The 23,548-nt window shown below is 44.4% G+C and overlaps 1 protein-coding gene across 1 annotated transcript in view; it reads left to right on the top strand.

Annotated features, from left to right (window-relative positions):
* Positions 1 to 23,548, top strand: part of LOC131048800 (uncharacterized) — a 240,750-nt gene that overhangs the window by 14,115 nt on the left and 203,087 nt on the right. The window contains exon 2 of the mRNA XM_057982872.2: positions 10,763 to 10,844. Within this exon, the coding sequence (XP_057838855.1) occupies positions 10,763 to 10,844 (82 nt within the window). The remainder of the gene's footprint in view (positions 1 to 10,762; positions 10,845 to 23,548) is intronic.

Raw genomic sequence — 23,548 nt, 5'->3', positions numbered from 1 at the left:
ACAAAAGTGTGCGTGCATATAACAGAAGGCTGAGGGAACTACTTAACAAAATGGAGAACCAGCCGGCAGATGGCCTCAAGAAGCGGTGGTTCGTGGAAGGATTGGTACCATCCCTGAGAAGGACAATGAAATTGGTCCCTCCGCCATCGTACGATGAAGCATACAACTGCGCCATGGATATTGAAAGTGAAAACAAGACATCCTGGGGGAAGCGACGGACCAGCGAAGGTGACAGCATAGACAACGATAGCGAAGGGGGATCCAAAACTGTGCAAGCACTTCGCAAGGATATGATGAGGATGATGGAGGAGTTAAAAGGTGACAAAGAAAGTGGTAGGGAAGGAAAAGAACTATGGTGTACTGACTGCAAGAACGAAGGACACACTAAAGGAATTTGTCCCCGTAAAGTTTTCTGTGACATTTGCCAAATAACGAGACATTCCACTAAGGAATGCCCGTACAACTTGAAGGCACGGAGCACACAAGTGCTCCACGCCCAACCCGACCAAACCACACCGTCGAGGCCAACAACAAACTCTGACGCCTCACCTGGAGGGTAGAGAAACAACCGGCGGGGTAACAACAGATCCAATAATAACACACCGAGGAGCAGAATTCAATATGACGGGAAGGGGCGACCCATGATTCAGTGTAGGAAGTGCAACTAATGGGGTCACTTTGCCCGAGAATGCCAAAATGGAGGTGATGTAGGAAGTTTGCTGTGCAGATGGTGCGGTCCAGGAAATCACAAGGACATAGATTGTCCAAAGCAAAAAGGGGTGAACATGCTCTATGTGGAGGGATCAAGAGTAGACGTACTAGCAATCACAAGGTTGCAAAACAAGAAAGCCATGTACTCGGACCCTCGCACAAAAAACGAAAGACTTCAGGAGGCAACGGCGGATATCCAGCAGGCGATGGCTGGAGAGCGGAGGGCCTCGCACCTGGCTTCCGATACACCAGTCCGATCGGAACCAGAGAAGACTATCATCAAGCAAATGTTACAAACCACAATACTCGTACGGGTGTACGACCTTCTGCAGACCATGCCACAGATAAGGATGGCTTTGACAAATGTAACCATGGACACTACCTTCGGTCAGGAACACCAAATGGTGGCGGAACCATGTAGTACGGACCCGGTAAAGGAACTTGGTACGGATGCCATGAATCCTATGGTACTCGCGGGGGCGTCGGACGGAAACCAACAGTAGTAGAGATGGATATAATGGGACAAAAGCTTACAAACACCATTGTTGATGGTGGGTCCGGATTCAACGTACTACCGAAGGAAACTTGACAAAGCCTCGACAAGCCTACACTCTGGCCACCAACCTTCCACCTGGTCGGTGCCGACCAACACGGTATCAAAACCCTCGGTACCCTCATGGCACAAAAGGTGGTAATTGGGATGCAACAATTCCTTCTGGATTTTGTAGTCATCCCGCTGGAAAGGACAGCGTACGACGCTCTTCTAGGAAGGGGGTGGCTGATCATGGCCAAAGCTAATCATAACTGGAAAAGGAATATGCTCTCAATCGAGAGTGACGGTCATAAGTATGCAACTGATCTCAGGAACCAGTCCGTCAGCGAAGAGCTTACGTCATCGGACTCCGACTCAAAAGATTCCAATCGATGGGAGTGGGGCTCTGAAGGAGGTAGAGGATGGAAAGAGCCCGACAAGGAAGGAGTGTTGGAATTGGACGGGTGTTCGGAGGATGGAGCCAGTTCACTGGCGGGACTTTTTCATTGGCAAATGGAGGACTATGAGGTCTTCCACCCAGAATGTCACATGCTACAAATATGTGAGATAGGAGAATCAAGTGGTAGGATGAAAGAACAATCTTTTCCCCCAGAGTACGGTAGATATCAAGAAGGAATGGCAAGAGTGGATGACACGCCAGCACACCAGTTTGAAAGGGATAAACCCATCAAGTACGAGGAATGAGATGTGGAGAAAATTAATCTGGGCAATGAAGCAGAACCACAGGTGATACTAGTAGGAGATGACTGGAACCATGTGTTGAAGGCAGCAGCCTTCAAGATATTTCTGGAATATAAAGATGTCTTTGCCTGGACCTACAAAGACCTCAAGGGGGTACCGCCGGAGCTATGTGTGCATCGCATAACCCTCGTACCAGGAGCCCAACCAGTACGAAGGAGGCCGTACAGGATGAACAAAAACTACGCAGCCAGAGTCAATGAGGAGATCGATAAAATGTTGGAAGCAGGGATTATATTCAAAGTGGAAACAAGTGACTGGGTTTCTCCAATAGTCATCTCCCTTAAAAAAGAGGCTAATCAGATAAGGAGATGTGTGGATTTTAGGTACCTGAATGCAGTAACTATCAAAGATACATTTCCGATCCCATTCATTGACAGTATCCTGGAAGAAGTCGCAGGGCACGAAATATACACATTTCTGGATGGATTCTCTGGGTACAACCAGATAAGTATTGCGGAAGAAGATAAGTTGAAAACCACATTTGTGGTGGAGGAAGGAGTGTATGCCTATAATCGCATGCCCTTCGGGCTATGCAATGCGCCTGCGACCTTCCAACAAATAATTTTGCATATTTTTGACAAGATGTCGGTAGGGAATTTCAGAGCATTTCTAGACGATTGGTCGATTTTTAGCGACCAGGACACCCATTTGAAGGCTTTGGGAGAATGTATGGAAAGATGTCGGAAGGCTAGGTTAGCCCCGAATCCAAAGAAGTGTAGGTTTATGATACCACAAGGGAAACTCCTAGGCCACATCTTCTGTAAGGAAGGATTGAAGATAGACGCAGACAAGATAGGAGTAATCGTCAACATGGAAAGCCCAATGAACGTAACAGGGGTGAAATCATTCCTCGACCATGTCGGCTACTACCGAAGATTCATGAAAGGATTTGCGCAGGTGTCTTGGCCATTAGATAAGTTGACAAGGAAGGGAGAGCCGTTTGTGTGGGGTACGGAGCAAGAAGAAGCCTTCAAGGAATTGAAAGATTGGTTGGTGAGTGCATCGATATTAGTGTACCCAGACTGGAACAAGGAATTTCACGTACACATCGACGCCTCCAACTTTGCAATTGGTGCTACTCTCGCCCAGGTAGGGGTGCAAGGACTAGACCATTCCGTCTTCTTTGCAAGCCGACTTCTGTCAAAGGCCGAACGAAACTATAGCACAATGGAGCGAGAAGCACTGGGGATGGTGTACGCAGTACAGAAGTTCCGACATTACTTATTGGCTACGCCGTTCACATTTTATGTGGACAATCAGGCACTAATGTACCTAGTGAATGAACCAATCATTCAAGGGAGGGTAAGCCGGTGGCTACTGCTCTTACAGGAATTCACCTTCACCATTGTCGTATGACCAGGGAAGTCCCATGTAATAGCCGACCAACTATCAAGGATCAGATCAGGGGAACCGACTGAGGGGGTAAACGAAGACTTTCCAGACGCGCACATGTTTCAAATCGCAATACTACCAACCTGGTATGAAAAGATAGGCCAGGACCTATCTACCTCCACATTTCCAAGCGAGATGCCTTCAGGAGAACGGAGGAAGTTGGCACTAAAGAGCAAAACCTTCCAACTAATCAATGGGCTTTTATATAAGATGGGTTCTGACCAGATCTTGAGGAGGTGTGTCATGGAGGAGGAAATTCGCGGTGTACTAAAGGAGGCACATGACGGATTGGCAGGCGGACATATGGGACCAAATGCAACTGCCAGGAAAGTGCTTCTGGTAGGTCTATGGTGGCCAACCCTACACACCGACGCCCGAGAGTGGGTGATTGGATGCGACACTTGTCAACGAGCAGGAAAACCTCTCAAAAGGGACTTCATGCCTCTCTTCCCGTCGCAGCCACAGGAACTATTTGAACAATGGGGTTTGGAATTTGTGGGACCTCTCAAGCCAAGTAACCTACACCGGTGCAAATATATTGTAGTTGCCACAAAATATCTCACCAAGTGGGGAGAAGGTGGGGCCTTTCCGGATAACACGGCTCTGAGTACAACATGGTTCCTGTACGAACAGATTGTCACCAGGTACAGGATACCACTCCAAATAACCAATGACAGAGGAGTGCACTTTGTCAACCAAGTAATCTGTACCATGACTAGGGAATTTAAAATATTCCATAACCTATCCAGTTCGTACTATTCCTGCGCTATTGGTCAGGTAGAAGCAACCAACAAGGTGTTGGTATCAATAATCTACAAATCGTGTGGGGTGGAACAAGAAGATTGGGAGGAAAGGCTACCAGCCATGCTATGGGCCTACCGTACAACATACAAAGTCACTACCGGGCATACACCGTTCCAGCTCATGTACGGGCATGAGGCAGCGGTACCAACCGAGTACACCGTGCCAAGCCTTCGGGTGGCAGTAGAAAATCGACTAGGGGACACCGAAAGCATGAATGCAAGGCTTGATGGGTTGATAAAGCTGGATCAACGGAGAATGATGGCGCAATGGGCAACTGAGGTGGCACAATGTCGACGAAAGCATTGGCACAACCAACATCTGCAAAAGGCCAACTTCCGACTAGGACAGTTAGTTTTGAAGTATAACAGTTAGAACGAACTTCGACCAGGGAAGTTCAAGGTCCGTTGGCTCGGACCTTATAAAATCAGAGAGGTCGGTAGGAATGGAGTAGTGAAGCTCGCAACTTTGGATACCAGTCCGATCAGGGACCCGGTGAACGACTCCAAGTTAAAAATATACAGGGAAAGAAATAAACCTGTGATTGGGATCAACATGCTAGGATACACCACGAGAGGACATTGGACCATTGGTCAAAGCAAGGAGGTCGAGGAAGACCTAGTAGTTAAAGGAGAACCCTATCGGAGGGATGACAACTGGGCAAAGCTCTTGTCGGCCATGGAAGAACGACTTGTGCCAAAAAGGGTGGAAGGTGTAGCAGTTCCCTGGATTCACAAACATCTCACGAATGCGTATTTCGGAGACCCAGCTATGTGGGTATGGGTTTCAGGATATTGGAAAAAACGAGCCCCATATGAAGGAGCTCGGGAGGGGTACGTTGCATATGACATTGACGAAGAAGCAGAAGCTCGGAGGAAAACTGAGAACCTACTTAAAGAGGTAGAGCCGGGGGACCTAGAGGAAGAACTCAACCTGGAAGAAAATGGGGCAACCCTAGGGCCATGTTTAAAAATGGTATTGAAGACAGAGGACCTATTTGTCATCGCTCCAGAGCAGGCGAGGTAGAGGCCGAACCTAACTCATTATACCGGGTGATCCCCAACCCGGCTGGACCACCGGAGATCGACAGAGAAAGAGTAAAATGGTACCACCAATACGGGGACCGGTACATTGACGGCCGCTACAAGGGTGTGGGACCTGCTCCACTGATGGACAAGATATGGGACCTGGAATACGTAGGGACCTGCTGCGCACAAGAATGCTATAGAAGACTACCACATGTGTGTACATGGTTGCACGACTCGGAAATAAGAATGCGGACGTCCAACAATACATCAGGAGTAAAAAGGAGGAACAATGAGGAGGGAGACTCTGAACAGGAACCAACCAAGAAATGGAAGGAGGATAAGGCGAGGAACGACGAACTAGAGAAGAAATGGAGGAAAAAGCAAGGTAAAAGGCCAACAAGATGGAAACAAAGGAGACAGGGAAGCTCTTTGACCGAAAAAACAAACACAATAAACAAGCCAGTGACTCACAGAAGGCCAACTAGAGGGCACAATCAGGCCAAAAGGTACTTGGGCAAATTAAAGGCGATGAAGCTAATATTGAAGAAGCCGTGCCAGATGAAAGAAGTAAGACGACTGAAAAAACAAGGGGCTTTGAAGGGCGAGGAGGAGAAGTACTGGAAAAAAGCAAGTCTAAATCGACAGGCATGAAAAAATTGAAAAATCAGGCAAGTACAAGTAAAAACAATAGAGAAAAAGTAAGACTGTTGAGGAAACAATTATTTTATATTAAGTTGATAAGGCATTTTTACCTAACCCTAATCCTAGCAAGAGGAAAGGCTTATAAAAGCCCCCACGAGGCCTCATTAGACATAACACAGGAAGATGAACATGGCAGCCAGACAAGACTGAGTGAAGGGAAGGAAGTAGCATACTGTACAAACCAGTTGCATACTGTAAGAACGGAAGACACAGTACGGAACACGTGATTGACACACAAGAGTGGATAATTCCGCACGGTGTACGGATTGCACAGTTGGGAAGACACGAGCGTCTGAGAGGTACACTGTACGACGCACAGTTTAGAGAGAATTGCTAGGTCATACTGTACTACGTACGGTTTACAAAGGATTGCCATGTCTTATTGTACGACGTACGGGTACAGGGTACACACAAGGGGGGAAGCTGGAGCCACCGTACGTCGTACGACGTACAAAATACAGGGAGGGAAAGCATAAGGTTGTCGTACGTGTACAACATACAGAGTTCGTCTTAGTGGGAGCAAAGATCATCGTACAATGTACGACACACATGCACCATACGTGTACGGTATACGACAATTAGGATTATGGCGTATGGAGCACGCGGAAGAGCATATCATTCGCCGTATGAGTATGGTGTAGGAAAACTAGGGGGTGCCAACTTGAAGTGTCGTACGGCGTACGGTGCTACCGTACGGACATAACCTGGAACCAGTGCATACCTTCATCGTATGGCGTACGACCTGCGCCCGCCAACATGCGCAGAACAATTTCCACAAGGGAAATTCCGTACGGCGTATGACATCAACCAGGCAGACAGAGATATCCGTACGATGTACGGTACCAGGAAGACAAGCAGAGATATCCGTACGCCAGGCACTTGTCAGGACAATCAAAGAGGCAGTACGCAGGTATAAGAGGCAAAGGGCCTGTCCGCCAGAACACAAGGAAGAGGCCGTAAAACAGGGAAACTAAGAGTGACACAATGGACCGTACCAACTGGTGAGACAATCTGTTAGACAGTTATAATAATGACTCAGGAAGGGGTATGGGAAGAAGAGTAGAGAAAGGCAGTTGCAGTGCAACAATGATTGCCACAGAGCCTGCCAACAGCAAGAAAACTAGGAGCAGACCGAAGGTAACAAAGGACTCAGAGGAACTCACGGCAGCAAATGTAGCATTCAAGAGTGTGACCGGCAGTGAATGTCGTACTTGGTGGGAGGAAAACCCTCCAGACCATGTGATGAAGGAATCACTCGAGAAGGCACAGGTCGACCATGCTGTGCAGATGCCCATATTCAACATTAAAGAGTTCAAGCCAGTCCTATGGACCATGGTATCCGGCTATAACCCGCACGAACGAGCTTCTGTCATCTAGTTTCAAGGGCACACAGTGCGGGTTTCATTCAAACCTGAGGATTTTAGGCGAGTATTTGGTATACCGGATAAAGGAGCATCTGTTGCCAAGCCAACCAAAAAACTCACCAGAGAAAAGAAAAAATGGTTGATGGACTTGGTGTGCAGAGACGACCTTACGAAAGAACAATGGAAGAGCGCCTGGGTCGACAGCAGAGGAATGAAGCGTACCTTTATCGTACCATGAGAATGGAGGATGTTAATGGACCTAGTTAAAAGCCGCTTGACAGGGGCCAGCCGTGCCTCTGACATCGCCATATGGATGATTGGATTAATGAACGGGATTAGATGCGGGAAGGTGTACAACTGGGGGCAACTCCTGGCAGAACGCATCCACGACTTCCTGAGATTGGAACACAAAGCATTCTACATGTGTCATCATGCTATTAGCTTGTTCCTAGATGCCGTATGCCTGCAGGTACCGCTAGAGGTTTGGGGGACGTTTGAACCTCGCGGACCGGTTGAACTAAATAAACCCACCATCTACTACTACATTCACCTGGACATCCTTGGCGACACAACGCAACCCACACGGAAGAGGAGGAAACTAGACACATCTGTAGAAATTGAAGAGGTTAGCAGTGCCGAGGATTCGAAGGAGGTGGAAGAACCAGAAGAACAGGAAAGTGGGGATGAAGGGTTCCATCTGTCAGGACACACCACTGTAGAGGAGGAAGAGGAAACAGAGAAGATGAAGAAGAGGAGCAACAGGGAGGATTACGGGGTGCAATGGAAGAGTATGGGGGTAAAATTTACACCCTCAAAACTTGCCCTGGCACACCTGGTACCTCAAGAGGCGCTTGCAGTCGCCAGCCCAGTGGGAGATGTACGACCAATGGGGGTAGTGTTCCAGAAGATTGGAGAAGGGAGCCGCCGGCATAGCGACAGGTATCGTTGCCACAGATCAGTTTGGCTGTACTGGCAGCAAGAATAGAAACTAGTACGGTGGCGGAAGGAATTGGTACGATGGCAATAGGAACTAGTATGACGGCAACATAAACCGGTACGACGACAACAAAAACCGGTACGTGTCAGCAGGAACTCGTATGGTACCAACTAACTTAGAGGCAACCTTGGATATTATGACAGATGAGGATATAGATGCCTCATTGGATGGATGGCTAGGACAGTTCGCACTCGCCCCACACCTTCCCCCCCTCCCCTGCACCGCATAACATGGCCATCGGGCCAGGCATGACCTCAGATAGAGAGATCAGTGTCCCAAACGTGGAGAGATCCACTGATCAGGAGCAGCAGGGAAGGGACGAGCAGAGCAGTGGTCCGGAGGGAGCTCTCACTGGACTCCATATCACACCACCTGACTCGAATGACCCAACAGGCTCACTCGGACGATTCTTGGAGGAGCTACAAGGGCTCTCTAATGTTGCACATAGCATGGCTCAGCTTACTGGACAAATGGAGGCCGACAATTCAGCCGACGCTACACAGCTGTGTCACTTCATGACCCAGGGGTGCAAAGATGAGTTCACACAACACTTTGAGCAGCAGGGGTGGCCAGATAATAGTACACCTGAGATGATTCAGAATTGGACCCATAGGCACTTGATAGGAGGCTCAAGCACCTTAGGCACCACCTTCTGCAACATGGAGGGGGCTTTCCGAGAGGTGTACTTACAGATGCGGCAGCATCAAGTGGAGAAAGAGACCCAACAAATGTACATAATAACCCTGGAAAAAGAGAGTAAGAAGCAGACGAAGTTGGCCACAGTAGAGAAGAGTTTGAGGAAGGAGATGGAAATGAAGATGACTACCTGTGAGGCCCGCTGTAGCATACAGGAGGAGGAGGCACATGCATTAGCAGCCCAGGTGGTGGCGCTCACTTCCTAGTTGGAACAAAAAGACAAGAAGCTACTGGAAGCTGCTCACATGGTGAAGAAAGCTCGCGAACGGTAGTTGATGGTAGAAAAGAACCTAAAACTCTAGGCCGGCCAGCAGCCTCCTACAGCGACCACTACAGGGACGCCTCCTCCCTCTTCTTGGTCTTAGCTATGTTTTTCATTTCAGTTTCTCTTGTCTGAGTCACCTGGAAGACGACTACGTTTTTGGGGGGGCTAATGTTAGGGGTCAAAACGTATGTTAGTATGAATAATAATTATAAGTGTGTATGTTATGTTATGCTTATGTTTGTCGCCGAGAGGTTCCCGTTGGGTAGTTGGGAGTTGGTGACGGTTGGCAACTTGGCCAACTGTCGGGTCTATATATTGTTTGGTTGGAACCTCGGCAGGGGAGATTATGTATGGACAACTTTGGACATTGGAATAAAGATATAACTTTTTGGTCTACTTATTATCATTTGTCATTTATGTTATATGATTGTTCTGTCCCATGAGTACTTGGTACGTGCAGGGAATACTGTGTTATCTGATCATTCACCAAACTATACATTTAGGACTAAACAGATTGTTTTAAAGTTTAAATAATACAAAAAAATGATAAATTAGAAGAGCAAAATGACATATAAAGCTACCAAGGCCACTTCACTAAAACTTGGAATACAAACAAAGCATGTAGTTACTGTTGGTGTAATTAATTTATTTTATTTAACTCCTAGGATGTAATTACACTTTACTTAAACTTACCTAGGGGATTGCATTGGAGTAGTTGGAGCATTTCCACTTTAGGTGGACTTATCCTTTCCTAGGATGCATAGTTATTTGTGTCGGGTGGTTGAGTTTTAGCTAACTCCTACCTACCCTTGCATCTCATTGAGCCACATGTCATTATTGTGTGCTCTCATCTCCTTTTGCCTTGCCTATATAAGTAGATTTATGTACATTGTTTATTCATCCAGCTATTTGCATCTTAATGAGAATACAATTATTTCTTGTCTCTATTGTTCTCTCTTGTTTGTGCTATTCAATTGGCCTCTAGATCTTGGGTTGCTATAGTCAATTCTTACAGTTACATTAAAAACACTTTAATTTGCTTTATCTTTACAAACGTTAGATGTTACAAATTAAACATAGTATTTCCATTCAAATCTACAATGACCAACTTAACATCTACTACAACACAACTTCCAATAGCTATTAAGAAATATTCGACTCATAAAAACACAACACATTATACAAAACTCTCAAACAATTTGAGCAACAAAGTAGGCATATTAAATTCTATTTAATGATATTGAATTATTAATAAGGAATCTGCATATTTTTTTTTACAATATGCTGCATGAAAAATAATATAAAAGTTAACTATCTCTTCTGCCCTAAGAATAGACTACTCACATGTGAAGCAAGCATGTTACAATAGTCCGTTCACTAATACCTTACGCAATCTTCTGTTGGATTCTTGATAAAGATAACTACAAACTTGAAATACTTTATATCAGCTGCATCATAAGATTATTCAGAAGAAAGAGGTTTTATTTATTTTTTGTGTTTTTACTGTATCAGGGGATTACTGATGGATGATGCAATGGTAGCGCAATGTGGGCATTCATTTGGTCTTCGTAGTCTGCAGCATGTGTTGGAAACAGTAAGTACTTACTATTGCTATCTTTTGAATATCTTTTATTCACAGCTAGCAGTCACATCTTAACTGTTTGTAGGAGTATCTTTAACTTAAGTATTGCATCCCTCTTAAGTGATGTTCTTGATAGTAGACATGCACAAGAGTTTTATGCGGAATGGCAATATTAATTCAAAAGGTCAATTTTATATTGAATTTTAATTTTTGAGATATATTGTGATATTTGGGATTTCCAATGGGCTAACAGGTTCATTTCGAGGGCAGGCTTGCTTCTTTCTTAATAATATTGCCATATACTAATCTCATGATGTTTGTTGTTTGGAAGTTCTAAATCCTTAGAGCTAAATTACATTAAGTTTAATCATTTATATGATATAATGCAATTGATTTTCAATTTTTAAATTTTAATACATTTTGGGATCATTCCTTTTAAATAATTGCTGCCCTTTGTCTTAAACATAGTTTGCATACTATTAGAATATTAAAATAATGTTAATTTTAGTATTAATGCTCAATAGTGTATATTCTATTTTAGTAAGATCTTCTACGATCTTCTCAGCAGTTTCTTATTAGAAACTTGCTATTCTTGTAAATTCTCTTGTATTATTTATGAGCGTCTTGCTCATTTTGTAAATCAATCAATTCTTTGAAATCCATTGCGTGTCTCGCACTGTTTTACATACATTGTGAGTGCTTAGAGAGTTGCCAAGTACTTGCCATTTTTTTTTGCTCTGTGAGTTTTTGTGAGGTTTACTTGCCAAGTTTTTTTTTGAAAAACTCACCAAGACTTGCCAAAAGATTCAGCGATTATTTCCATTTAACTCATGGTGCTAGCAACATGTGAAATTTTAGGGGTTAAAAAGGGTTAGACATTGTAAAAATTCTACTTTTTTTGCTTTATAAGCATTGCTTTTGGCCTTTAAAAAAATTATGAAAATGGTGTGCACAATGAAGGTTTGTGTGGTTTTGAAGGTGTTGAACCCTGCTAAGGGTGCTGCTCCTAGACCCCTGCAAGGGGCGTCGTCCACCTACTTCACTGGGGACGTTGCCCCCAAACTCCACCAAACTCATTTGACATATTTTATAGCTATATTTTTTCAAAAATTTATATTTTTTCAAAAATTTAAGTGTTTTCTAAGGTGTCGGGTTTTTGCTGAGTAGTCTCCTAGTCAATTTTTTTTTTGGTTTGCTGAGTACTCTTCGAGTCTGAGTTTGGAAACTATGGTCTTAAATCTGTGGTTTGTTAGAAATACATACATTTAACTAAGCGCTGCCTAGAAAAATAGCTGGAATTCATTCCCTACTGATTTCGTAATATATATATACTTGAAACTCAGTTACCGATGAATTATTTTCTCTTCCGATTTGCATTTGTAGAAAACTCCAAACTCCTTTTACCAATGCACTGTTTTCCCTACTGGGTTGGCATATATATATATATATATATATATATATATATATATATATACGAATTCGAATTCAAATTCGACATCCATGAAATTCAGATGAAATTTGACAAGGGAAAAATTCAAAAAAAAAAGTTCGGATAAAATTTGCCTGATATAATTTTGTTTATTTTTAAATATATGTAATACTTGTAATAAATTATTACGGGAGTGTATAAGGCTGTGAGAAATTGAATGATGGGAAGCCTTTCAGCAATGGGAACCCTTGTAGGCTTGTAGAGACGGCGACCCAGCAAACAACGCACTGCAACTTCTTGCAGTGATGGGGACCCACTCACTGCAACTTCAAAATCCGCCGAAAATCTATTCCTCTTCACGAGAGTTCTGTGTTTACAAAGGCAGAGACGAACCTTTTATTAAAAAAATATGCTGACAATCTTAAAAAACCCTAAACACGTTTCAAAAACCCTAAAAAAGTTAATGGCCGAATTTGAATGTGTTTTTAAAAAAAGTTTGAAATTTGAAAAAAATCGAGGTTCATGCTTGAAATTCGCCGATTTCTGTGACTTAGTATATATATATATATAGCGGAGGAAATTTGCTAACTCAAGGATGATGGATCCTTGAGAATAAACTATCCCTCCAATACCTCCTCGAACTGCTGCTAAGATGAGCCAGGGGATAACATAATTATGCTAGGATGTTAGACACCTGAGAGGCGTTTCTTGATGGCTCCGCTGAGCCTCTGTCCTTGGGACGAGTGCGTGGAGTTGGGACACCAGCGCAGTGCGCTATCGTCCTTTACGGACGAAGCGCAGAGTCTGAGCAAAAAGCTTTGGATGCACTGATAGAATGTATTAACTGATAAAAAAGTTATTAAAATAAAGCGATAACATAGAACACGAGACTAAACCAAGAGATAAAAAGGAACGAGAGAATGTTACACGTGGTCCACACTATGTAGCCTCCCGCAAGTTAATCTCCTCTTCATGGTGGTGTACCTACACATGCAAGAAAGGAAAATGTTGGGGGTTGTGTTTTGGAGCCTGCCTAAGTCAGATCCCCGTTTTGGTGTTTCCACCTCCATAGACAACCCAGGAAGCCACGGAGCCTGCCTAAGTCAAATCCCCGTTTTGGTGTTTCCACCTCCATAGACAACCCAAGAAGCCACGGGAATAACAAAGTGATAAAGATAATTGAAAAGATGCAACAAGAGATTGGTAAAAGATATTGGAAAATCGAAGAGAGAGATCAAGGAAACTCCCCTTCTATAAACGATTGTTGGAAATGCTGGTGTGAAGTGCTTGAAATGCTGCCACAATGGTAATGCGTGTAGAATGCTGTCCAAAGATAACCTCCAAGAGCTTCAACTTGCAAATGATCATCAACTTGCCAAGAAAATCCCTCCAAAATGCCTTCGAAATTAATAGATAAAGGTCCTGGAAGGAAACTGGACGTCAGTGGGCACATATAGAGGCATTATGATTCCTTTCGGGTGTAGGTGTTACGATTCCTTTCGGGTGTAGGCGTAACGCTCAAACGACCACTTGCGGATTGTCAGATTCGCGGGATGCTAGCGCGCTGCGCGGACGTCTCTGCGCTGCGCTTGTGTCCCTGAAGATGACAGGTTGGTGGCGATGGTGAGACTTCGGCTAGAGCTGACAAAGATGGTTTAAGTGCACAAAAGGATAGGATGGCAAAGCCCAACCTTCGATGACATGGAGGAAGGTGCCATTTGTCGCATTAATCACAAGGGATAAGATTTTTGAGATTACAATATATATTACCAATGAATTATTTTCTCTTCTGGTTTTCATTTGTAGAAAACTCCAAACTCCTTTTACCAATGCACTATTTTCCCTACTGGATTGGCACTTGTATTTGATTGGCAAGGAAGAGAAGATTTTTTTTTTTGCTATTTTATTCACTTATCTATGGCTTCATGCAAAGTTAAACATTTTTTTTTAATAAAATGTTTTATGGTTGTACATTTAATGTTGATGTAACTGGTTTGATAGATTGAGGTTAAAACATCAATGGTATATTTGTTCGATATCCTTGGTTCTCTTATTACTAACAATTTATAACTATACTTCTCTTGTTAATCAGCAACTTGGTGCCGAAAGAATTTATAGTCTACCTTTCAGTAGCCTGTTCAAATTAATTATATATTCGGTATTCCTAATGTTCCAACAAGAACACCTCTGACTAGTCTGGAGTTTCAGCTTAGTACTTTGTCTTATCCATTTATTCTTCAAGAATAAAAAATCAATGAAGGCATAGCTTCAAGGAGATTGCATTTCCTTTTGTCTATGCAAGAAACCTTGCCCTTTTTCCTTAAATGAAATATTATTTTTCCCCTTGTTTTGTTGTTTTTTGCTTGTCTTAACAATGGTCATCCTAACAAAAGTAGTTTAAGCCTACCAACCTGCACACACTGACCTTTACTTAATGACAATCTCAAAATTTTCTGGTCTCCAATATAAAATGTTCATGTTGCCAGGCACTGATTGGAATTGTAGCAGTGATGAAAATGACAGCTAGTTTATGCACTCCTTTTTGTTGAGACATGGACCAGCTAGGACTCAAACTTAGGACCTTCCATACGCTGCTGGAGTGCTCTACCACTGAGCTACTGGCCCCTCTTGGACCAGTCCATCGTTGGTCCGGGTGTGGCTTATTTCCAACACCAACACTGTTGGCGGCAATATTGTACATGAAAATAAAACTAGTTAATTAAGTTTTAATTGTCTTGGTTAGTTGGCAAGCGAGGGGTGGCAGTTGCGGTGCGATGGTTGGCGCTCGCACCCCCTCGGTATCTTTATATACTTCCGAATGTAACTGGTGACGAACAACGATTAGGAATGGAATAACATCTCTTATACTTGTCTGATATCTATGGTTTTATTACTCTGCATTACGTGTTTTATCTGTGTGCTTTAAGTTATTCACCCGAGAGGGCAAACATTTGGCGTCGTTGCCTAGACGTACTCGAGAACGGAAGACGCGGATGGCGCACGGACACGATGGGCCTACCCGTCGGTGAGATTAACCTAGAGGTCGACAATGCGCAAACGGAACAATCATCGTGGGATGCAGAGCGTGATGGCAAGAGGCGAAGGGGAAATTGAACCTTGTAATAATCCCGACACAATGTTGAGATAAATTGTGGCCAAAAAGAAAAATAATAAAAGTTTTTTTTTTTGTACATGGCGTGTGCTTGCTATGTACGAAAGTGATTTATGCCCAATATATTAAATAAAGATAGAAATAAAAAAGTAGAAATAGACGAGTGGGAGGCCGCACAGAGGGCCTTGATTCTGGAGCAGCAAATAGAACGTAGATGGAGGCTGAGGCAACTTGCCGAGGGACGACCTACCGAAGGGTGGCTCGAGGGGAACCAAGGAGGTGTCACGGAGGGTGCAGAAGCCGACGGAAATTTCTACGTGTCGCCAGAACACCGTAGGGTGCGGAGCCACGAAGAGTTTCTGGAGGAAACAAGGTTAAGGAGAGATCTAGTCGAAGAGACCAAGGATCGGTTCAGAAACTTATCCCTTACACCACAAAGTGAGGATCAACAAAGGGAGCTAGGAGTGGGCGCGGGTGACAACGAAGGGGAGGATAACCGTATGGTAGGTGCCACACTCGGTAGGCAAAACACCGTACCTCCAGTCACCCACGCAGGACACATCACTGGCATCGGAGGGACCGGAGGGAGCGGCGCAGGGGCCCAGACACAGCCACAGCCACCTCCAGGAAGACAACCCCCATCGATGGGGAGTAAACAAAAACTACCGAAGTTAAATGGCGACGGGAAGGAAGATCCCGTCCGCCATTGTCGAACGTGCAAAACCATATGGTCAGCGAACGGTGTTACCGACCAAGACGAATGGGTAACACAATTCCTAGCAACCTTGAGAGGAGGGGCCATAGACTGGTACTCAGATATGGACAAGGCCAAAGTCGGCACATGGCCCGACCTGAAGGAGTTTGGGATAGAGTTCCGCCTCCTGAGAGATGACAACGAAATAGTCGCCGAGATCTATGGAACGAAGCAGAACAAGGAGGAGATTGTTCGAGCCTATAGTCGGTGGCTGAAGGAACTATTGGGAAAAATGGAGTGTCAACCAGCAGATGGGTTGAAAAAGCGATGGTTCGTGGAGGGACTAAAGCATTCCCTCCGAAAGAAGATGAAAATCGTTCCACTTGCATCGTACGAAGATGCATACAATAGAGTGATGGATCTCGAGAGTGAGACCAAGACATCAAAGAAAAAGTAGAAGGATAGCTCGTCCGAGGAGGATGACTCGTCATAGGAAAGCAGCAGCGACAGCGAGGCTGGCAAACGGGTGCAAGCGCTCCAGAAAGACATGGAGCGAATGAGGAGGGAATTCAAAACAATGAGAAGCACCGGTCGGACCGAAGGGGACATATGGTGCACTGAGTGCAAAGAGGAGGGGCACACAAAGGGTACTTGCCCGAAGAAGGCATTCTGCGAGATTTGCTAAGTGATGGGACACTCCACCAAGGAGTGCCCATATAACATGAAGACCCGAAGTACGCAAATGAACCAGGTACTGTTCACTAAGTAGGCCACAACATCCGCACCAGCGGGTACAGCCCAACAAGCGAACAACAATGCAACCTCGGGAGGCTACCGAGATAACCGGTGGGGAGGACGAAACAACAATAACAACACAAGGAGCCGGATCCAATACGACTCCGAAGGCTGATCGATGGTACAATGCAAAGCATGCAGCAAGTGGGGGAACTTCGCCCGAGACTGCCCGAAGGGAGAGGCCACACAATATTTGTGCAAATGGTGCGGACCGGGAGACCACGAAGACGCCACCTGCGCGAAGTCCGACGTCAACTTGCTCAATGTCGAGGAAACCAAAGAAAAGGAAGTGTTGGCCGTAACCCGCGCTCAAGCCAGACAACAATGTGCCCAGACCTGGAGATGGAGAAGCGAAGGGCACGGGAAGCACGGGAAGAAATTGAGAAAGAGATACGAGAAAGGGCGAAGGCAAAGGGTACGGCGAGTACTTCCAGCCGACCGGAGGCGGAGGATGCTATACTAAATCAAATTTTAAAATTAAAACTGGAGGTGCCTGTGAAGGTACACGACCTCCTCTAGATGATGCCTCAATTACGAACGACGTTGCTGAATAGTCTCTCCCAACCACGCACCAATACCAGCCACCGCACAGATGTTCCTGGGGGGTTTGCAAAAGAACCATGCTACTGGCAGTTAACACTGGAAGGAACTCGGCCATTGTGGAGATGGGTATCCTTGGCACCATTCTAACTGATACCATCATCAATGGTGGATCAGGAGTGAATGTTCTTCCAGAAGAAACCTGGCAGAAGCTGGGGAAGCCGACGCTTGGCCATCTACATTCAATCTGCTCAGAACAGATCAGCATGGAATCAAACCCATCGAGACACTGATGGGCCAACAAGTTACCATCGGGACGCAACCCTTCATACTGGACTTCGTGGTAATCCCACTAAAGAAAAAAGGGTATGATGCGATCTTAGGGAGAGGGTGGCTGGTGGCAGCCAAGGCCACCCACAACTGGAAGAACACTCTGTCTACGGAGAATGGAGGGAGGAAGTTTATCATAGACCTCGGGACACAGTTAGTTAGTGAGGAACTGGCATCATCTTCGAAATCGGAGGGTGAAGGAGAAGGCAACCTGAGGAACGAAGGACGAGGCTGCAGGGAGCCCAACGACGAAGGGATTCTCAAACTAGGAGAGTGCTCCGAGGATGGGACAGGGTCATTGAACGGGCTCTTCCATTGGCAGATGGAGGATTATGAAATGTTCCAGAGCTACAGGCTCGAAGTAGAGGAACTAGAGCAAGCAACAAAGGAGGTGTACCTGCCGGAATACAGAGAATATTGGAAGGGAGACGACCCAAACCGCGGTGACGTAGATAATCCCAAGATCATTCGTGTCGGCACCGATTGGACCCCTGTGTGGAAGGCCGCAACCTTCAAAATTTTTATTATTATTCTTTTTCTTCTTATGTACGGGAAGGAGACTGTGGTCCCTGTAGAATTTGTGGTTCCAGGTCTTCGGATGGCCATCGAAAATAGACTTCCCACCAACGGGTCCAAATTGAAACCCTACCACAAGAAGCGCGCAGGGGACTTGAGAGGTCGGAAGGACACCCGAGAGTCCGGAGGGGAACCCGATAGGATGGAAGGGGACTCGAGAGGCCGGGCAGGCGACTTGAGAGGCACAGGACCAACGCGGGAGATTCTTGGGCGAGGAAAACTGAGAAGGATGAAGGGCGATCCCAGAGACAGGGGACTTGAGCCGAAGACTCTCTAGACAACTAAATTAGGAAATTGGAAGAGGAAAAAAAAACCAAAAAAAAAAAACCGTACGGTCGTACGAGTCCATACGATTGGGAAAAAATATATAAAATATATATATATTTTTAAAAAACAACCGTACGGTCCGTACGACGACAATACGAGAAAAAAAAAGAAAAAAAAAAGAAAAAAAAAGAAGAAGGTGCACGATGGTGGGGGCCACCATACGGTGGGACCACCGTGCAGTGGACCACCGACGGCAGGACCACCGACGGTGGAACCACCGTGCGGTGGGACCACCGTGCGGTGGACCACCGGCGGTGGAACCACCAATCGTGGGTGGACACCCACACATATAAGCCTCGCATAAGTCTGCACACGCAAAGGAAAAGAAATAAAAACCTTGCACGAAGAAAGACACGCAGCGCACGCCAAACAAAAAACGGACGAAGAGAAAAAAAAGGAGCGGCGCACAGCAACACAACCATAAATGCAGCACCGCACAAACAAACACAACTGTACGGTGGAGGGGTGTTGACCGCACAAGAAGGTGGCTGTACGATTGGAGGTGTCAGTGCTGTTGTTGTCCGTACGGGGAGAGGTTGTAGGGCCGGTGTGCTGCCTCGGACCCCGCGAGGGGTGCTGCCCGAGACCCCAGTTTATTTTTGAGCTACAGTACACTTGTTGGAGTTGGGCGAAGGGCATTAGAGATGTCACGGTAAGTGTTGTGGTTGTCCGTACTGTGAGAAAGAAGCCTGCAGCTAAGCATTGGTGGGGAAGCCATAAGCCGTAGAGGGAGATGAATTTGGAGGTTGGGAACAAACAGAGTTTGAGGGAAGGCATTGCAGGTCCGCGCAGTTGTATGACACTAGGGAGTTATTCAGTTTAGTTATTAGCCTTTGGGGAGTGTGATGGAGGATTTGAGGTGTCTCCTAGCCTTTGTGCCATCGGGTTGTGGCCAACTCCAGGTAGGAATGGTACGCTTTGAGGAACTTGGAGTATGTCTCAGCTGGACGTGAGGTTGCCTTGGTGGATGCAGAGAGGGCTCGGGAGGAGCTGACCACCAGGTTGGAGGCAGTACTAGCGTGAGACGTAGCTCAGCGTACCTAGGAGTTGGATGCCGAGAGGGCAGCGCGGGTGGCTATCGAGGACAAATTGGCTAGGGAAGACAGTATCATTTGAGTAGCAGTTGGTGGAGGCTGAGACTGAAAAGCGTGTTTTGCAGACAACTTTGGTTTAGGCACAGGAGGACTTTGATGTCAAAAGAAGCAATAATGGTGAAATCCGCACTTGAGCATCAGATGGTAGCAGAAAAGGGTTTTCAGGCGAGGACGCAGCAGGTGTATAAGTTCCGGGCTTGACTGGCGTCAGCAGTTCTGTTTAATGTCATCTCTATTTTGTATTAAGTCGTCCGGAGACGACTTCTTTTCTTTTGGGGGGGATGATGTTGGCGGCAATATTGTACATGAAAATAAAACTAGTTAATTAAGTTGTAATTGTCTTGGTTAGTTGGCAACCGAGGGGTGGCAGTTGCGGTGCGATGGTTGGCGCTCGCACCCCCTCGGTATCTTTATATACTTCCGAATGTAACTGGTGACAAACAACGATTAGGAATGGAATAACATCTCTTATACTTGTCTGATATCTATTGCGTTATTACTCTGCATTACGTGTTTAATCTGTGTGCTTTAAGTTATTCACCCGAGAGGGCAAACAAACACCCCCCCTTAAGCCACACCTCTCGTGTGCTTGGGGCTCCTAGCATGGACCTGGCTCTAATACCATGTTGAGACATGGACCAGCTAGGACTCGAACCTAGGACCTTCCATATGCTGTTGGAGTGCTCTACCACTGAGCTACTGGCCCGTCTTGGACCAGTCCATCGTCGGTCCGGGTGTGGCTTATTTCGAACACCAACACTTTTCTACTCTAGGTCGGTGTTTTAGAAATGGATGTGGACAAAACCTCACAGCTAGGTGATCTTCCCCATAATTATTTTGTAAAGTAGTTAAAGTAGTTCATGTCGAAGCTGAAGCAGCTTGTTGTTATAACTGGGGAATTATCAAACGAAAATCTTGGATGAGACTGATTCTGCACTGCATTTTGTGATGCATCTCTGACAGTCCAGCTAGTCGCATCCTGAATTACAAGTTATACCTAATGCAATTTTTGTGTTGGAGGGGAAATAAAATCTTTTGAGTATGTTGTAACTGTTTATGACAAATTTGTTTGTTCTGTAACTTCTGTTTCATACTAATTTTGCACAACAGGTATCAGATACAGATTTGGAAGAATGGAAGTAGCATGCAACCACACTTGTCTAAGAAATTGTGAGAACCAAATGATGAGAAAAGTTTAAGAATATGTATTGGCAGAATCAGCAAATTTGCAAGAATGGAGTTGTTTGAAAGATACAGGTTGACAAAGTAAGGGAAACAATAATCTGGATGGATATATTTAATGTGCAATTGGCAAGTTGGCTTCTTTGAAGCTTGGGAGATATATCATTTTAATTCTGCAATACTGCCAAGCAGCAGGGGTAACATGTTATAAGAGATGTTGAGTATTAACCGAGCAAGTGTAATGTCCCTTATCTTGAGTATGAAGATGAGTCACTTTCCAGCCTTGGTTGGGATTTGGACTTTCTCATACTGCCATAGTGATCTGCCATTCCCCACTTCTCCACCAGTATCAGAGACCCCAAAACTCCAAGCCTTGGCCTCCTGCTCCCTTGCTGTTGGCAGACCTGCAAGCTTTCGCTTCCTCATGCACTCAGTATTGCTAGCTCCTTGATCCTCAGTGCCTCCAACCATTGCACCATTTGCACTTTCATGGAACCTTGCCATTTTAACAAAGGGCATCATCCATTGTCACGACTAACTAGGAATGACATTAATGGGTTCAAATTTGAATGCGCTAAAATGGCAGGGAACTTTGGGCCCATGCTAGGCCTTTCAACCTCTATATAAGGTTGACAACTTTGTTATTTTGGATCATCTTTTGACATCACATCAACATATCTCACATTGCAAAGTCAAGAGCTTGTGTTTACTTGTTGGACCTGAGAATAGAAACCCTTAGGTTCTAGAGATTAATGGACAAAACCCTATTGATTTCTTAGAGTTTGGAGGATTAAACCCCTTTAGATTCCTGAAGGCATCTTTACATGGAGGTTGCATCTGTGCTTCAAGTTGGAGACTTTAATAGTTAGGAAGATTTCAGCATTTAGAGTAATCTCTAAATATATTTGTCATCATTGTAATCTTTGTTAACAATGGGCATTTGAAGGAATATATCTTCATAATCATTGAATGACATACTTTGTTCCGGCTAGTTTATGTGAGCATTCCATATAAATCTGTGTCACGGATATTGTAGATTTGATCATTTTGGTTGATCGACATTATAATATTTCAAGTATGGGTATTTTGACATAAATATTTAGCTAAGGGTCATTGCAGTGGTATCAAAGCTTTGATCTTGCTAGCCTAAATGAAAAACCAAATGACGAATGCATCACAATGAAAGAGAGATCATAAATCAAAGAAGGGATAAAAAAAGGTTGCAAATGTGAGATCTAGACAAAGAGGAGGATATGGTAGAAGAGGGATGAAGAACGTATAAAGTTAACAATTGAAGAAAAATATGGCTTCCTTTGTGAAAACTTGATTAGGTTGCTTCAAAGATAATATGCATTTATAAACTAATGGGACGACTACTGCATGCTATAGAAATCCAAAAAAATCCATAATCCACTAAAACATATCAGGGAGAAGGAAGGACATCTGCAAATGATAGACCTATAGGAAATGTCATGGTAAAGCCATCAAAACCTGTGTTTTTGTAGAAAGAGGTAGATGACAAACAAGTGCTCAAGACTCCCCCATAGAAGAAGTCGGCATAGATTTTGAGGAGTACTTTAGTCAATCTAAAGCCTTAAAAACTGTGATGCCTTTTGCTAGTTACCTATACATCCTGGCTAAGAGAACTTCTAAAAGAACCCTAGATGGCAATAAAAATTGAAAGAAAATGCTGCAAACGAAAAGAGTTAAGTTGATTACTTCCACCTTTGATGGTAGCAACAAGATTTCTACTAGAGCTTGGTTGCAAAAATTATTAACGTATTCATTTTTCCTTATTAACTCCGAGTCCTAGGGAAGAGGAAGATGCCATTTAGTTTGCTACATTGCATTGTGAAGGTGTTGCTTATGGTTGGTGGCACCATGGTTTGGTCACAGATGGACATAGCCTTTTACAAACATTTGATGGTTCAATCAAAGAATTCTGGAACTCTTAGATTGGAAGGATGAGGATTAGTAATTTAGAGAACTTGCAGGTTTAGACAACAACACTCTGTGGATCCTTATGTTGCTGAATTGTACTGGGTTGTAGTGATGTCTCCTAACATATCTAAAAAAAACACTTTTCGATTTATTGAAGGTTTGTTGGAACCCCTCAAAGGTATTTGAAAGGCTTTTGCACCCATTTCTTTACAAGAAGCAATCAAAGCAGCTTCAACACTTGAGCCATTTGTGCTTAAGGGAAAATTTCTATTTCAATCAAAGGCACCCACCTTTGTGCAAAATAAAGAAATTTTTCATAAAGGGAGATCTTACTTACATCCATATAAGATCACACCTCCACCACCGTGTTCAAGAGGACAAATGACTACAACATAAATGAACTCAGAAGGAAGAAGCTATGTTTTTCTTGGAAAGAGCCATGGGATCCAAGTCACAAATGCGTTGCTACCAAGTCCATTATATAAAAGTAATATTTGATGATGATTTAAATCTGGAAGAACTTGAAGCACAATCGGCCATAGAGGAACATGCACTTGAAAACATGGAGGATAAAAGCACAAAGAACACAAATGTAACTCTTTTAGGAGCACCCAAAAATTATTCATAGTTTGGCCACACACAATTTCATTAATGAAGGTTTGTTGGTTCAGAGAGATCTGAAAATTGAAATTTTTA

The sequence above is a fragment of the Cryptomeria japonica genome, chromosome 8 (assembly GCF_030272615.1).
Source record: "Cryptomeria japonica chromosome 8, Sugi_1.0, whole genome shotgun sequence".
NCBI lineage: Eukaryota > Viridiplantae > Streptophyta > Pinopsida > Cupressales > Cupressaceae > Cryptomeria > Cryptomeria japonica.
This window is presented reverse-complemented; position numbering and strand designations above follow the sequence as displayed.